The sequence below is a fragment of the Dendropsophus ebraccatus genome, chromosome 8 (genome assembly GCF_027789765.1).
Source record: "Dendropsophus ebraccatus isolate aDenEbr1 chromosome 8, aDenEbr1.pat, whole genome shotgun sequence".
Classification (NCBI taxonomy): Eukaryota; Metazoa; Chordata; class Amphibia; order Anura; family Hylidae; genus Dendropsophus; species Dendropsophus ebraccatus.
Window position 1 is genome coordinate 39,395,087 of NC_091461.1, and position 17,145 is coordinate 39,412,231.

At 44.4% G+C, this 17,145-nt stretch overlaps 1 protein-coding gene across 1 annotated transcript in view; it reads left to right on the forward strand.

Annotated features, from left to right (window-relative positions):
- The first annotated feature begins 4,732 nt into the window (after positions 1-4,732).
- TRIM8 (tripartite motif containing 8) overlaps positions 4,733-17,145 on the forward strand; it is a 64,275-nt gene continuing 51,862 nt past the window's right edge. Inside the window, exon 1 of the mRNA XM_069980203.1 lies at positions 4,733-7,160. Coding sequence (XP_069836304.1) covers positions 6,591-7,160 — 570 coding nt within the window. The 5' untranslated portion in view covers positions 4,733-6,590. The remainder of the gene's footprint in view (positions 7,161-17,145) is intronic.

Below are 17,145 nucleotides of genomic sequence, written 5' to 3' on the forward strand. Positions count from 1 at the left end.
TGTCCCCCCCATCAGTCATGTCCCTGGTGGCCTAGTTGTCCCCCCCCCCCCCCATCAGTTATGTCCCTGGTAGCCTAGTTATTCCCCATCAGTCATGTCTCTGGTAGCCTAGTTATTCCCCCCCCCCATCAGGCATGTCCCTGGTAGCCTAGTTGTCCCCCCCATCAGTCATGTCCCTGGTAGCCTAGTTGTCCCCCCCCCATCAGTCATGTCTCTGGTAGCCTAGTTGTCCCCCCCATCAGTCATGTCCCTGGTAGCCTAGTTGTCCCCCCCATCAGTCATGTCTCTGGTGGCCTAGTTGTCCCCCCCCCATCAGTTATGTCCCTGGTAGCCTAGTTATTCCCCCCCCCCCCATCAGTCATGTCTCTGGTAGCCTAGTTATCCCCCCCCCCCATCAGGCATGTCCCTGGTAGCCTAGTTATTCCCCCCCCCCCCATCAGTCATGTCTCTGGTAGCCTAGTTATTCCCCCCCCCCATCAGGCATGTCCCTGGTAGCCTAGTTATTCCCCATCAGTCATGTCTCTGGTAGCCTAGTTATTCCCCCCCCCCCCATCAGGCATGTCCCTGGTAGCCTAGTTGTCCCCCCCATCAGTCATGTCCCTGGTAGCCTAGTTGTCCCCCCCCCATCAGTCATGTCTCTGGTAGCCTAGTTGTCCCCCCCATCAGTCATGTCCCTGGTAGCCTAGTTGTCCCCCCCCTCCGTCATGTCTCTGGTGGCCTAGTTGTCCCCCCCCCATCAGTTATGTCCCTGGTAGCCTAGTTATTCCCCCCCCATCAGTCATGTCTCTGGTAGCCTAGTTATCCCCCCCCCCCATCAGGCATGTCCCTGGTAGCCTAGTTATTCCCCCCCCCCCATCAGTCATGTCTCTGGTAGCCTAGTTATTCCCCCCCCCCCCCATCAGGCATGTCCCTGGTAGCCTAGTTATTCCCCATCAGTCATGTCTCTGGTAGCCTAGTTATTCCCCCCCCCCCCATCAGGCATGTCCCTGGTAGCCTAGTTGTCCCCCCCCCATCAGTCATGTCTCTGGTAGCCTAGTTGTCCCCCCCATCAGTCATGTCCCTGGTAGCCTAGTTGTCCCCCCCATCAGTCATGTCCCTGGTGGCCTAGTTGTCCCCCCCCCATCAGTTATGTCCCTGGTAGCCTAGTTATTCCCCCCCCCCCCCATCAGTCATGTCTCTGGTAGCCTAGTTATCCCCCCCCCCCATCAGGCATGTCCCTGGTAGCCTAGTTATTCCCCCCCCCCCCCCATCAGTCATGTCTCTGGTAGCCTAGTTATTCCCCCCCCCCCATCAGGCATGTCCCTGGTAGCCTAGTTATTCCCCATCAGTCATGTCTCTGGTAGCCTAGTTATTCCCCCCCCCCCATCAGGCATGTCCCTGGTAGCCTAGTTGTCCCCCCCATCAGTCATGTCCCTGGTAGCCTAGTTGTCCCCCCCCCATCAGTCATGTCTCTGGTAGCCTAGTTGTCCCCCCCATCAGTCATGTCCCTGGTAGCCTAGTTGTCCCCCCCATCAGTCATGTCTCTGGTGGCCTAGTTGTCCCCCCCCCATCAGTTATGTCCCTGGTAGCCTAGTTATTCCCCCCCCATCAGTCATGTCTCTGGTAGCCTAGTTATCCCCCCCCCCCCATCAGGCATGTCCCTGGTAGCCTAGTTATTCCCCCCCCCCCATCAGTCATGTCTCTGGTAGCCTAGTTATTCCCCCCCCCCCCCATCAGGCATGTCCCTGGTAGCCTAGTTATTCCCCATCAGTCATGTCTCTGGTAGCCTAGTTATTCCCCCCCCCCCCCCATCAGGCATGTCCCTGGTAGCCTAGTTGTCCCCCCCCCATCAGTCATGTCTCTGGTAGCCTAGTTGTCCCCCCCATCAGTCATGTCCCTGGTAGCCTAGTTGTCCCCCCCATCAGTCATGTCCCTGGTGGCCTAGTTGCCCCCCCCCCCATCAGTTATGTCCCTGGTAGCCTAGTTATTCCCCCCCATCAGTCATGTCCCTGGTAGCCTAGTTATTCCCCCCCCATCAGTCATGTCTCTGGTAGCCTAGTTGTCTCCCCCATCAGTCATGTCCCTGGTGGCCTAGTTATCCCCCCATCAGTCATGTCCCTGGTAGCCTAGTTGTCCCCCCCATCAGTCATGTCCCTGGTAGCCTAGTTGTCCCCCCCCCCCATCAGTCATGTCTCTGGTAGCCTAGTTGTCCCCCCCATCAGTCATGTCCCTGGTAGCCTAGTTATTCCCCCCCCCATCAGTCATGTCTCTGGTAGCCTAGTTATCCCCCCCCCCCCCCATCAGGCATGTCCCTGGCAGCCTAGTTATCCCCCCCCCCCCATCAGTCATGTCTCTGGTAGCCTAGTTATTCCCCCCCCCCATCAGGCATGTCCCTGGTAGCCTAGTTGTCCCCCCCATCAGTCATGTCCCTGGTAGCCTAGTTGTCCCCCCCCATCAGTCATGTCCCTGGTAGCCTAGTTGCCCCCCCCCCATCAGTCATGTCCCTGGTAGCCTAGTTGCCCCCCCCCCCATCAGTCATGTCCCTGGTAGCCTAGTTGTCCCCCCATCAGTCATGTCCCTGGTAGCCTAGTTGTCCCCCCCCCATCAGTCATGTCCCTGGGATCCTAGTTAAGCCCCAAATAAAAAAATAAACATCCCACTCACCTTACCTCCGCTCCCACGCAGTCCAGGTCCTCTTCTCTCCCAGGTCCTCTGTGCCGATCTTCTCCTGCAGGCGGCGCGCGATGAAATGACATCATCGCGCGCGGCCCGCAGGAGACTAAAGACATGCGCCGCTCTGCTGGGGAAGGAGCCTGCACAGACAGCATCCTCCGGTGTCCGCCAGCTGTCACAGACACCGGAGGATGCGGTGTATGCCGGCTTCTTCCCCAGCAGAGCGGCGAGCATCACAGGGGAGCTGCGGGCCGCGGGCTGCATCGGGAGGTCTCAGGGGCCGGATGCGGCCCGCGGGCCGGAGGTTCCCCACCCCTGCCCTAAATCATCACAGCATGGTGCATTGACACATATAGCCATTTAATAGATCTAATGAAGTCTACTCATGTTATAGGTAGAGATGATCCTTAAAATAAAACATAAAGATGAATGGAACTCTGATCAAGTCCTATAGTTTGGCATTTAATTCCGTGTCCCACAAATACAACATACACCATTGTAAGAAAGACCATATGTAGACACAGATATTCCACATTCGGTCTATTAAGCAATACGACCACACCATGGTAAACTTTGGAAAAGGTTTTTGATGCTATCCTGATTTAAAGGGGAACTCGGACAAAAATTGGCTGCAGGCAGAGGCACATAATAAAGAAGCTATACTTACCCATCCCCGTGCCCCCGCAGCGCCACATCACAGGCTCCCGGACTCCCTCATTTTCCCTTTGGTTGCGTTGCTGTCACGACCCAGGGAAATAAAACCTGGCTGGAAATTCATTCCGCCAGCAGGAGATCTGGTGGAAGTCCAGGAGCAGTAATGCAGCGTTGCAGTGGCACAGGGACAGGTAAGTAGCACTTATTATGTTCTCCAGTCTGCAGCCAATTTTTTTTTAGTTGTCCAGACTTCTCCTTTAATCTGTGTGATGATATGATGTGATGTAAGTACCCCCTAAAAGAAGTACACCATACTCCAAGATCATACAGTGTGGAGCCCATGTAGGCTATGGCTACACACAGCAGAAATGCTGACAGCCAAAGGCATGATGGGAGTTATAGTTTTGAAACAGCTGCAGCCTTAGGGACATGTCTGGAATCTTTAAAATACATGTAACACAGGTTGATAGGACCAGTGTCCATCCATGACCAAAGCAGCATATACATGTGTCACCCAGCTTTCCCTGAATCAGATATTTACCATGTTTTACTTAAACTTGGTTTAAGAGCGTTTTGGTTTAAGAGCTCACAGTTTTTCAAAATGGTGATTTGGTTTAAGGGCATTGCTTTGGTTTAAGAGCTCCCTGTACTGGGTGGGAGGGGGAGTGGGGGAGGGGCATGGTCTGCATGCGGGGTCTACAGCACTGTACTCTGACCCAGAAAGTCTCCCTCTCCTTCCAAATCATAGCAGATCCACTTCAGGCTGGGGCTTACATCAGGGGACAGGACTGTGGAGGTAATCTCTCCATAGCTGTAACCCCTCTCTCCCCGGACAGAGAGTGCTGCTATACTGTGCCCACATCTGCCCTGCTCACTCCTTCATGCTCCCTGAGGTCTCTGTCAGCCCTTGTGTTTCCCATCCTCTCCATTACTGTACAGTAACTTATAATATCACATATTCAGCTGTTTCTGAATGTTTGTTTCATTTGTTTTACATGTTATTCAGAATAATAAATCATTACACACACACACACGCACGCACGCACACACACACGCACGCACGCACACACCCTACCCCCATCCATCTTTATCTGTGCACTAATTCTTCCTTCCTTCTTCCTCCTTACTGCAGCAACAGGAAGACAGGTCATCCTGATTAAAACTGAGCTCCATCTATTTTTGGGAGGTTTCTTTCTGGATTACAGTTAACTTTTGTTTGTTGAAATATTTGCTACAGGAAATTGCTGTAGACTAAATAAACTTTGCTGTTCCTTTAAAAAAAAAAAAATCCTCAGCTGCTTTGGCAGAAGTGAAAGTAAAGATAGAGGGCGCTGCTGAGCTGTACAGTCAGTGTGGAGGAGAGAAAGAGAAGTGTGACGTAGGCAGCTGGAGTGGGCGGAGCCGGCAGGGAAGCAGTCTGCTGCTCGGCTCTCTCTACAGACAGGCTGAGGCGGTGACACGGGTTCGATCCCCTCCTCTGGATCTTATCTGCCCCTGGCCTGGGGGGCTCATCGACAATTCCCTGGCATCTCAGAGGGGTGTGCTGCAGAACTGACCGATCTTGCACTGGACACAGCTGCGATCTTGCACTGGACACAGAAGAGGAGCATTCATGTACAGTACTGGCTTGGTAGGGGGGGCTCTGTCTATCCGGACTGGGGGCATTTAAATAGCTCAAGGAAGCAGATGTGGATTGCCTCTCAGAATCCAGCAAGGGGCTCACAATAACTGGGACTCCTGATTGTTTTGCTCATCATTTGGATGCAGGAATAGTGACAGATGCTGCTCTGCTCTCTTGACATTATTACCAGGAACCGAAAAGACTGACAAGTCTTAGTTTAAAATTTAAAAAAAAAAAAAATTGCAATTTTTATTTTCTAAATTCAGATTTCCTGGAACGATAACAAATACCTGCTGAAAAAAAAAAGAAGGATAAATGATCCCCTATCGATCCTCTACGTGAATCAGGAAGGGCGTTGTGCTTTTTTTTTCTTTTTCTTTCTAACGTTGGCATGCTCAACCTAACGTAAATATTTTCTATCAAATATATTTTTTATTTATCACCCCTGCTGTTTTTCTTTTAGCTTCCCCCTACCGTCTTGACTGGTTTCCGTTCTCTGGATTTGCAATTGAAAAGGTGAAAAGGAAAAGAGGGGGAAGGTTGTAAAGCTAAGATATATAGACACAGTATATAATAATAATAAAAAAAAAAAAAAAAAAGATACTTTTTACAATTTTTTTTTTGGGGGGGGGATAGGAAAATAGATCTATTTTATTAAAGGCATTAAGAAACAAGATGGCTGAAGGGAAGTGTTTTTTGAATGCAAAAAGATCCAGCAGCTGCGAGATGGGATTGAAGTTTCCTTGATCGAGCAGAATTAATCTATAAATAAAGGGGGCAGAGGAAGGGGGCAGAGTCTGGATTCGGAGATCCTTTTAGATACATTGTATTTGCTGTATGTTGTCTTTTTTTTATTTTTTATATTACAAGTTTGGAGCACTTGAATATTCATGGTAAGGGTGACATTCTTTAAGAAGCAAATGTGTTAATTTTTGGGTGACTGGCTCCCTCATTGGCCCCACTGTCAGTGCCCTTGCAGATTGGATGTAAAATCCGAAATAGCTTTCATGTCAGGAGGAGGGAGACTGGAGGGGGAGGGCTGTGATTAGCTGTTGAGAAATTCCTTTTCAGTTTGATCAAGGCATGCAAAGCCTAATCCACTGACCACAATCTAACTCTTTTATTTTTTGCTCCGTCTTATTTAGCATTTTTTATTTCCCTATTAGGTGATCGCATAAGGTTTGAGTTTATAGTCAGGGTATAGTTTATTTATTTTGTTGCATTCGGTATACAACATAAAAAAAAAATTGTAAGCTTTTTTTTTTTTTTTCCTCTTATTTGCGAAACAAGGAAAGAGGTGGGAGGGTTTTTCTCGCTCTAGGCTGGAATTTGAGCTGTGAGACTGAACTGTCTTCTTTCAGAGCCCCATCCAGGATCACTCTCTATGGAAACAACCTCAAGAATTTGCTTGCTTTGGTTCATTTCTCCCTAGATTTTCAAGTATTAAATCAGCCTTTTTTTTCTTATTTCGAACCATTGTAAGGAATATACGCTGTGAAGTCACCCTCACATAGATTTATTTTTCCGTTGTTTTTTTTTTTAACGTGATTTAAGGAAATTGATTTGTTCTGTTTTTAAAGGTAAAGCAGACAAAAAAAATCGTGTTGGGTGTACTCAGCTCAGTTCTGTATACCGTGATACACGTTACACTGCCAAGCTGGAGATGGCGGAGAATTGGAAAAACTGTTTTGAGGAAGAGCTGATATGTCCTATATGTCTGCATGTGTTCATTGAACCCGTACAGCTTCCGTGTAAGCACAATTTTTGCAGAGGTTGCATAAGTGAGGCCTGGGCGAAAGAGACAGGCCTGGTGAGGTGCCCTGAGTGCAACCAGGCCTACAATCAAAAGCCGAATCTTGAAAAGAACCTTAAGCTCACAAATATTGTGGAAAAATTTAATTCTCTTAATGTGGACAAGCCGCCATCTATCCTGCACTGTGTATTCTGTAGAAGGGGGCCACCACTGCCTGCCCAGAAGATCTGCTTGAGATGTGAAGCGCCATGCTGCCAGTCCCATGTCCAGACTCACCTACAGCAGCCCTCTACTGCCCGAGGGCATCTCCTAGTAGAAGCCGAAGACGTTAGGGCTTGGAGTTGTCCACAACATAATGCTTACCGACTATACCACTGTGAAGCCGAGCAGGTGGCAGTGTGCCAGTTCTGCTGCTACTATAGTGGTGCCCACCAAGGACATTCAGTGTGTGATGTGGAGATACGCCGAAATGAGATCAGAGTAAGTACATTCTTGTTTCCATCTCTGTTTTAAGTAATGTGTAAACTCTACATTAAGTTAATTTTATGGAAATGACTGTCATATTGTATTCTGTAAGACCATGGCAGGACTATTCATTGGTTACTTGGTCTAGAGAGACCATAGTCCAAGGCTTGGCTCAACACCAGTCAAATCACCATTGCTACACTCAATACCATAGGCCATAGGCTTGTGAATTTAAGTATATGTTTTCAAAATGGAAGCCACCACTTGCCATAGGTGAGATTGATTGCATAGAATCCTACTGCTCAGTTTCCGTCAACTGTTCATCATGAGTAATCGTGTAGGATTAATGGATGATGCATAGTGCGTCATAAGGAACTTTTAGGAAATGCATGTTCGCCAAGGCCTGTGACAGCACAGATAGTAAATACCAACTTGTATGGCTGCCAAGTAGCCTTGAACACGAGCTAGAGGTAACCTAGGAATGCCTTTAGGGATAGGATTTATTTACTTCCACAACACACATACCTGGATGAATGATACTTTTCGTTTAGAATTTTTTTTTTCTGTATTTTTTTTCTAAATATTTTCAAAATAATAAGCGATCTGCATCAGGCCTTGTTTTTTATATAATCCATTTTATTTTACTTTTTATGATAAGGCTGTTTTCATCTTCTAAATAGAGGATCTATGGTATTTCTGACCTTTGTTGATCTAGAGCTCATTGCATTCTGGGAAGTAAGGTCAATCGCAGGTTGCCTGTCTTTGCTCTGTGGGCCTTCATTTCTAATATGGCAGCGTTACGTTAGAAAATCCTGAGCAGAGAATTTTCTTGATTTAAGTCATGTCGACATTTATATTTATTATAATTACATTCCTTACGTAACCTTCTATATAGTTCAAGGGTTACACATAGAAATTGATATGGCTACAGCCAGTAACCCAATATTCACAATATGGGGCCTCTATATGGTACCACCTTAAGGTACTGTATTCTATCATAGGATACCTGGGTAATACAGAGTGCATTGCAACAGGGCACCATTTTTTAATGGATTTCTTAAGAAATCAGAGGCTTACAGAGTATGGTATGCCTTAGTAGCAGTTTAAGGCCTTCTGCGCATGGCAGGAGGCTTTATAGAGTCCTTGACAGTTTCGTATTACAGAGTCTTGGTCCGTCATTGAGTTGTTGCATACTTCTGTATTGTGGGGTTATTCTCTCCTAGAAGCAATGTTAACAGTATCACATGTTATTGAAGTTGGATTTCTACAAACTCTGACAGCAAACATCTGTGTCTCTGTCTGAAATTTGAGGAGTACGTGTAGGGCCTATAGTAGTCTATCAATACCATCATACAACTCAATGCAACTCATAGGTTTAGTAGATGGATGATACATTCATATAACAAGTCTTTGATCAATGTAAAATTGCCCAAATGTTCGCGCTTCCCAGGAGTTCACGGGGGATCCAGAATAAATCCTGGACCTACTGGTAATAAATGGTTCCTTGAGCCAGGAGGAATTGAATATCTGGGTTAAGTTTCATAATTCTCTTTCAGTATATGAGGATGACAATGATTGCCGGGTGAAATTTGGCAATCAATTATTGTCTAGAGACGCATGACCGAACCCAGCAGTTTCGGCATTTGATAATCAGTGGCTGAAGAAGTTGGATGCAGCCTTAGGGTGTCCAGGAAAACAAGGGTACAGCCTATGGCCTATGGCTGTATCTATGTTTTTAAATGGGTTATCCAGCGCTACAAAAACATGGCCACTTTTCCCCCTACTGTTGTCCCCAGTTCAGTTGCGGTTTGCAATTAGGCCCCATTTACTTCAGTGGAACTGAGTTTTAAAACCCCGCCCAAACTGGAGACAACAGTAAGGGGAAAGTGGCCATGTTTCTGTAGCGCTGTATAACCCCTTTAAGGACTCCCTAGGGTGGCATCCAACTTCTTCAGCCACTGGTTATCAAATGCCGAAACAGCATGCGCGAGTTGCGCTCATCTCTACTATTGTCTAGATGGCCATACACCTTCAATAACTGTCGGATGTTGCCTGAAAGATCGTTTGTGAAGAAAGATCTTTTATACATCAGGAAAGAATATTCTCAGAAAGATTGTTCATCCTTCACGCGACTTCATTGATCATGTATAACCAGTTTGAACAACTTTGACGGCCAATATAGACTAAACTGTGTCTATTGTTTATCAGATGTTCGATCAACCATCATACTACTATTATCTAATGTCTATGGCCCCCTTAGTCGTAGACAAGTACTTTTGTTCATTCATATGTTTTTAAGAACGTAAAAAAGTGCAGTTGAAGAAGTTATCTTCAGGTATAATCACACTGGGGTTAAGCTATAGAGCAGGGATGGGGAACCTTAAACCCTTCAGCTGTCGCTAAACTACAATTCCCATCATGCCTGGAGAGCCAAAGCTTTAGCTTTTGTACAATGGGAAGTGTAGTTTTGAAACAACTGGAGGGCCAAGGGTTCCCCATCCCTGCTACAGAGTCTCAGTTTTCTCAGACACAAGATGACTGCTGTCCAAACGGCTATCTCGCCTGGCTCCATGACATAAACATGCGACTCCTGTTGATAACAGCCTGATAAGTAACCACCAAATGACTGACATTGTTCATCTTTTGGGAAACAATAGGATAAACTAGGTAGAAATCCATCCTTAGGGCCCTATTCCACTGGACGATTATCGTTCAGATTATCGTTAAATCGTTCGAATCTAAACGATAATCGTTCGGTTGAAATGCAGTTAACGATTAACGACCGAACGAGAAATCGTTGATCGCTTTATAAGACCTGGACCTATTTTTATCGTTGCTCGTTCGCAAATCGTTCGCGTTGAATAAGACATCGTTCGGTCGTTCGCAATAGATACGAATGCAATAGCGAATAAATAGCGAAGAAAAAACGATCGCAATTACGATCATAAGTAACGATTATCGTTCAATGGAAATGAGTGAACGTTTTCAGGTCTTTCGCAATAGTGGTCGTTTGCGATCGTTAATCGTTAATGATATGCAAACGATAATCGTCCAGTGGAATAGGGCCCTTAGTGTCCAAATGGAGTATCCACTTACAGAATTCTCATGTCTATGTTTAACCTGACATACTGTAATGTCTTTTAGTTAGGACAATAGGACCAAGTAGAAAACACATCAATCGGATAACATTTTGTTTCCCGTCAATGTCACCCCATCACACAACACACTTAGGTCAGCTTTGTTGAGTTAGGTAAAGGGGGGAGGGGGTCGGTAAGGAAAACTTTACTCCGTTAGGTTATGCGTCAATTTCCACCCACCCTTTTCTTTCAGTAACTTTATTGCCCTTGTGTTATAGATCGATCCTCCTTTATGTACAATGTGGCATATTCTCCTTCTGCATTGTACATAAAGGACAATGAATCAATAACATGGAGGTCTTGAAGAATGGCTGTATTCTGTGTTATTAATGGATAACACTGATGGTTACACAAGTCTTTCATGGTATTTAACTATGGAAATGTGGTGTTGACCCTCTGGACTGTGATGAGGACTCTGCTCGGATCCCCTAGCAATTTCCCAGGTTCATCTCAGTAACACGGATGAAGCATTCCTGTTTGCTTAGAAATTCCACAGACTCAGGAAAGAAATGAGTTTTCCCATACCTTGCTTCGTTCTGTGAAGTCTCCCAGCGATCCTTTCCCAGCAGGGAGATTCCAGTTCCAGGAATATGGTTCTTTTCACTTCTTAGAAAAATAATACTTTTTTGGTCAATGTTTTATTTCAGATATGAATTTGGCCGTGTCCTGTATACAATTGTAGATGAACGGCCTGCGATTTTAAGTGTTGGAAGACATTTCTCTCTTGGATTTCTCCCTATTCCCACACAGCTGTTATCCTTGGTGCAAAAGGAACAATAGACGACTCTGTTCTTTCAATCTGTAACTTTTACTCCTTTTTTTTTCTTTAACATTGTATTGTTATGCATCACGTACACCTGAACTCATTGCTGTATTAGTTGAAATATTGTAGGGATCATTTTTGTATCTGGCCAGCTCCTGCTTCCATATAGAAAGAGGTTGCCATCTTTGGGACGTCCCTACATGTCAGAATTGGCTGCTACACTGATCTCAAAGTGTTCTTTTACTGGGACTCCCAGTGATCTGCTGTTAAAGGGGTAGTTCACAAAAAAAATTATTTCAAATCAACTGGTGCCAGAGAGTTGTAATTTACTTCTATTAAAAAAATCTCAAGTCTCCCAGTACTTATCAGCTGCTGTATGTCCTGCATGAAGTGGTGTTTTCTTTCCAGTCTGACACAGTGCTCTCTGCTGACACCTCTGTCCATGACAGGAACTGTCCAGAGCAGGAGCAAATCCCCATAGAAAACCTCTCCTGCTCTCCAGACTGGAAAGAATACCACTTCTTGTTGGACATTCAGCAGATTTTTAAATAGGAGTAAAATACAAATCTCTGGCACTTTCTGGCACCAGTTGATTTGAAAGAAAACATTTTAATGTGAACTACCCCTTTAACTGCTTTCCCCGTAGCGCCACCACTCGGCAAAAAGAGTATTATACAATCAACGAGGTCCTGCATACAGAAAGATGTTTTTTGTAACTGTTCATCACTCTGGCCAAGAGAAATGGATCCTGACTACCTCATAGCGTGCATGGGTTTTCTTTACTATACAACCCCTTTAAGGTCAACCTCCACTCTTTGGGCCTTATGTATTAAAACCATCTGAGAAGAACAGTGTCCTTACTCATAGAAGCCATTATAGTGCCCTATTATTCTATTTCCAGTTCAGTAAATGAAAGCTAAACTCTTGTAGAAACTTTTCTCCAAGGCAATTTAACTACGTGAGGTCCTTTGTGTCTGTTTTTCTTGTTGACAAGGTGTTGTCTGTTTACGAGGTGGCATTATTAGGTGTATAATGCACATTCTCACCTAACCTTCAGCATTGGCACCTATGAGGAAGGAAGCCGCTGGTGAAAAATCCCATTTCTTTCAGTTGCAGATTAAATAGGTTTTAATGGACAACACTGGATGTATAAACTAACACAGCTCAGGTTATATGACCGTATTCCAAGCCTGTGGTGGCAACCTACTTAGAGTTTAGAACAATACTGTATTCACATGCGGCGGTCTTGATGCAATTTTATGGAATTCCATTAACACCGAACAGTTGAACGCTATACACTTTTCAGGTCAGGCAGGATTTTTTTTTTGTAGCCACAGCGGGCTATATTAGTCACAGTTTCCCCATTGACTTCAGTGGGAAAATGCATTTTCCTTGCAATGTTTCATCTTTCTGATGTCAGAACCTGATGATTCCACAGAGATAAGTGACGCTACATAGATGCTACTTATCTCTGTCACAGCAGCCTGTCCAAGATTGCTTTTGCAGGATTTTTCGGTGCTATCATTGATTGACATGTAACGTTACCCCTGAGAGATTCTGCAGCAGATGCAGCGTGTAATATACAGCTTTCTGTGCCTGGAAAACAACATACAGTTATATAAAGATAGATAAATAGATATAATACACTCACCCATTCTGAAACCTATAGTTCTATATGTGGCCTGGAGTGGTTTGACTGTAGGTTAGTTTGTAGCCCCTGCTTTTTAAAGCGAATGACATTCGCTTTAAGTATTACCCATGTAGAACGGTGCCGGTGCCGCAGTCCTTTTTTTGAATCGCAGCCCGATTCCTGTGTACAGTGCTGTTCTATTCACGGGTACTGAGCCGGGGCAGAAGCCCACCCCCAGTGGCAGGAAATCCCTGCCCCTCTATGATGTAGCTCCATTGATTCGGGACCATGGTATCGGCTTCTCTGCACCAGCGCCGTTCTGTACATGGGTAATACTTAAAGTGATCGTACCTGATGGTACATTCGCTTTAACACCCACCCGCCATACTTCTTCAGTGATGTAATCTTTATATATCTAGTCACATTTGATACGATCATTTTAGTGGTATGTGTTAGTTCAGTTCCAGTTATAAAGCTTTTCCCATCTTTGAGGATGAATGAAAGGGCCAACCAGTACCATATACAGTATGATGCCACATTGCATACTCTTAATGCAAACAATTACGGATATTAGATTGGAATTCTCCTTAGTCTCCTTTCACTAGTGTCCCATTGTATGTAGACTAGGTCATGATGTCCTTGTATCCATAGTGTTGTAATGTCAGGTCACATCTAATGGCAGCAATAACATTTTATCTGTAGTAATCTACTCTTCCATCATAGTCATATCTTGTTTATCCCATATCCTAGTATAGCTGGTAGCTTTTTTCCCAAAAATATATCTCTTTTTGTAGATATTTGCTCAAGAGCAAATGCTACATACCCAATACTACATGTCTTATATAGATCTTCCATAGTGTCTGTGTTTCTACCCCAAAAGATATATTTTTCATCTTTTTTTTTTCTTCTTTGTGGCCTTTTCAGAATCACTGCTAACTTGTGCTATTCAGGGTAGGCCACTGGGAAGTTTCACATGGCCATTTGGGTTTCTGCTCAAAACTGCTAAAACACTAAAACACCATTTATGTCTTAAAGGGGTACTCCAGCGAAAATCTTTTTCCCAGTAACTGAAACACATTGCAAAGTTATATAACTTTGTAATATGCTTCAATCACCTATCTGCCCTCCTTCCCTATATTTTCCCCCCTAAACCCCCCACCAGGAAGTGAACTCATTCTTACCTAATGACTGTTGACCCCAGGCTGTTCTGTGGCAGCCATTTTGTGACAATGACATCATCAAGAGGAAGAGGGGTCTAAGCCCTGTTAGGCCAGCCTCCCTTTGTTAGATGACTCAGGTTGCTCAGCTCTGATTGGCTGAGCAAGATGTAAGCCATTTAACAGTTTTACAGAGTCAGTTAGACATCACAGGAGACAAAGTGCATCATGGGAAAGCCCAAACAAAGAAGTGAAGAAAAAATGAAGACACCAACTGTAGCTTCAGTTCATTTTTTTTATTTAGCACCAGAGTACCCCTTTAAATAAGGCCCTGCCCCAAGTTACCCTGTCAGATTCACAGCATTTGTAAATGTGCACTCTTTTTTACTTTTTACTCCCCCATTCAGTCTTCTTCCCCCTCTGGTAGCTTTAAAGGAAACCAATCACTGTTAGGCTATGTTCACACTACGAGACGGGTCACGGAACGGACGGTCTCTGCCAAGATCATCCTGGCCGGTACTGCAGTACTGGCCGGATGATCTTTCTGTCCTCAGTGCTCTGATGCGGCCACATCAGCGCGTGCCCGCATCAGAACCTCCCTCAGCACACAATGAAGCAAGCAGCCGGAGCCGCTCGCTTCATTGTGTGAACTGACAAGGCTTTCTGTGGCCGCAATTCACTGAATTGCGGCCGCAGAAAACTGACATGTATACGATGTGTATACGCTCCGGCCGGGATCCCATAGAAATGTAGGCAGTGTTCACAGGCGTACAAAGTATGGCCGTTGCTGCCGATGGCAACAACGGCTGTACTTTTACGTAGTGTGATACCCCTATATACCCCTACCTCATACAGAAAGAAAACTGTTTAGCAGCTCTATTAGAAGCTGCTAACAACCTTATATGCATTATACCTGTGATTGGTTTCTTTTGAATGTAATCTCCAGTTAGGCCTAGTCAGACTCCTTCTCTTCTGGCAGCAATAAATATAGTTCCCAGTTTTGTTCCCCAGTTAGTCTCCTTCCCCCTCTGGCAGCCATAAATATTCCCCAAAATTCTGAAAAAAGTCTTGTTACATAAATATACTTGCCTTTGTAATATCATTGATCAGAGCCTGATTTCACTAATATATTTGATATAAGAAATTCTTAGAATAAGCTGAATCAAGAGAAGGCATCATGTGCTTTTCGAAACCCACGAAAACATCCACGGCCTTGGATCTATTTTCAGTATTAAACAATTCTTTATCTACCTAGTGTGGTTCTGAGACTTGGGAATGAAAGAATAAGGCCATAATGACATTAGGTTGTATTTTTTACCTCACACTCAAGAAATAAAAGGTGGTAGCGATATAGTGAGATTACATCTTTGTGTATTTTATAGCCTGCTGTGTGAGCAGACATTGCTCGTTGATATTCTGGCAGTGTCCAGTTATGAAGGGTGGAAGAAAAATCTTAAGATGGACATTTCCTGGCCACCTCCACCTTCATTGTGCTGATTGAACTTCACTTGAAACCCATAGGCCGCAGCGTCTTTGTACTGGAGTATACGGCTGGATTCTTGTAATTGTACAGAGAGACTTTTTAGCATGCTGTCTGTTTCTTTATTTCCTAGAAACCAGGAGAGCTTTGTACCCTGTGGAGATATTTGATTGGAGATTGCCATTAGCATTCTTAGTACAGCTGACATTGTGTGAGGAGTATCATACGTGTATTATGGAGAAAACTAACAAACACGTTCTGCATTTTACATGGCAGTTTGCAAAATAGATTTTCTTAAACCAACAGTAGCGCATACATATTCCTCGGTACTAGTTTTAACCTTAGGCGTACGCTTTGGCTAATGGGTGACATATACCAATAGGAAAGATTTGGTTTTGATTTCCTGCTTATTAATCATAAAAAGTTTAATAAAAACTTCACAAGGGAGAGATTCCTGGCACAGTTTAAGGCATCGTTCAGAGAGGGGTGAAGGGTGCAGCCAGCTCAGCGGGACACGGATCGTACGACTATAGTGGTGCTCAGCCCCAATGAGACATGAATCATGAAGAGTAGATAAGTGATGAGGCAGCACTCACCGAATCCAGAAAATGGTCATTTATTGTGCAAACAAACACTGATCGACACTCCTGGGAGACAAGAGGATTGCAGGGGCATTTCTCAGGCAACGTCCCATTTCGCACAACTAGGAACCTGGTCCTATCAGGTAGGTAGATGCGCTACTTGTGCGAAATGGGCCGTCGCCTGTGGAGCGCCCTTCAAATCCTCTTGTCTCCCACAAGTGTTGATCGGTGTTTGTTTGCACAATCAATGACCACTGGTTGGATTTGTTGAGTGCCGCCTGATCACTTATCTACTCTTCAAAAGTTCAATAAAGTTTCTGAATATTCTAAGAAACCATACCCTATATATCTCATTACCTACACATTGTAAAAGCAACAGATAGGTTAAGAGTTTGGGAGCGTTGGTCAAGATGCTGGAGCCTGATATCTAATGTGCCTAGATATAATTTGTAATAAAAAGTCCCCTAGCCCCCTCTGGCCTATTTGCGGGCCTTTGGAGAGTGACAAGAAGCCAAAAACAGTTACGTCACGTATAAACAAAAACTGAAGAATACTGTCCATTGAGATTGTTGAGTCCTGATATTTTTGGAGTTTATGGGTGTCCTCATGTAACATAACACGCTTTACATGTTACTACATCAGTTGAGTCACCATTCATGTGATGAATGTTACATTCATGGATTTCATATCTCTCCTCTGACTTGATGGCTATTACTGTAATAACGTTTGTTCTTAGTTAATAATTTAACATCTGCTGTATAAAAACTTTACAACAGGTGCAGTATATGAGGCCTAAGAATTGCCACCAGCCATCCCATAACACTTCCAATATGTATAAGAAAATAAGAAAATTGGCCGTTGTATGATTGTGATCAGCAGGAATGGCCTGTTTCAGTGAGACTGAATAAGCTTAAATTAAAGTTGAAGGGAAACATTAAATTGAAAATGAAGTCTTATCATGTTAGAGAGCAGGAGGAGCTAAGCAAATTGATATATATATATATATATATGGAAAGATTTTATAAAACTAGTATATATATAACTGAGCTTAGGAGTCTAGTGGGTGGTCTTGCTAGGTGATTGACAGCTATCTGGTATGCACACTCCAAGAGGGAAGGTTGTCAGTGATTAGGACCACCTACTGGACTCCAAAAAAACAGAACAGTGGTTTCAATAGAGAAATTACTAGATTTACTGACTCATTACTAACACGTATATAATTCTATACCACTCCTCCTGCTCTGTTATATAA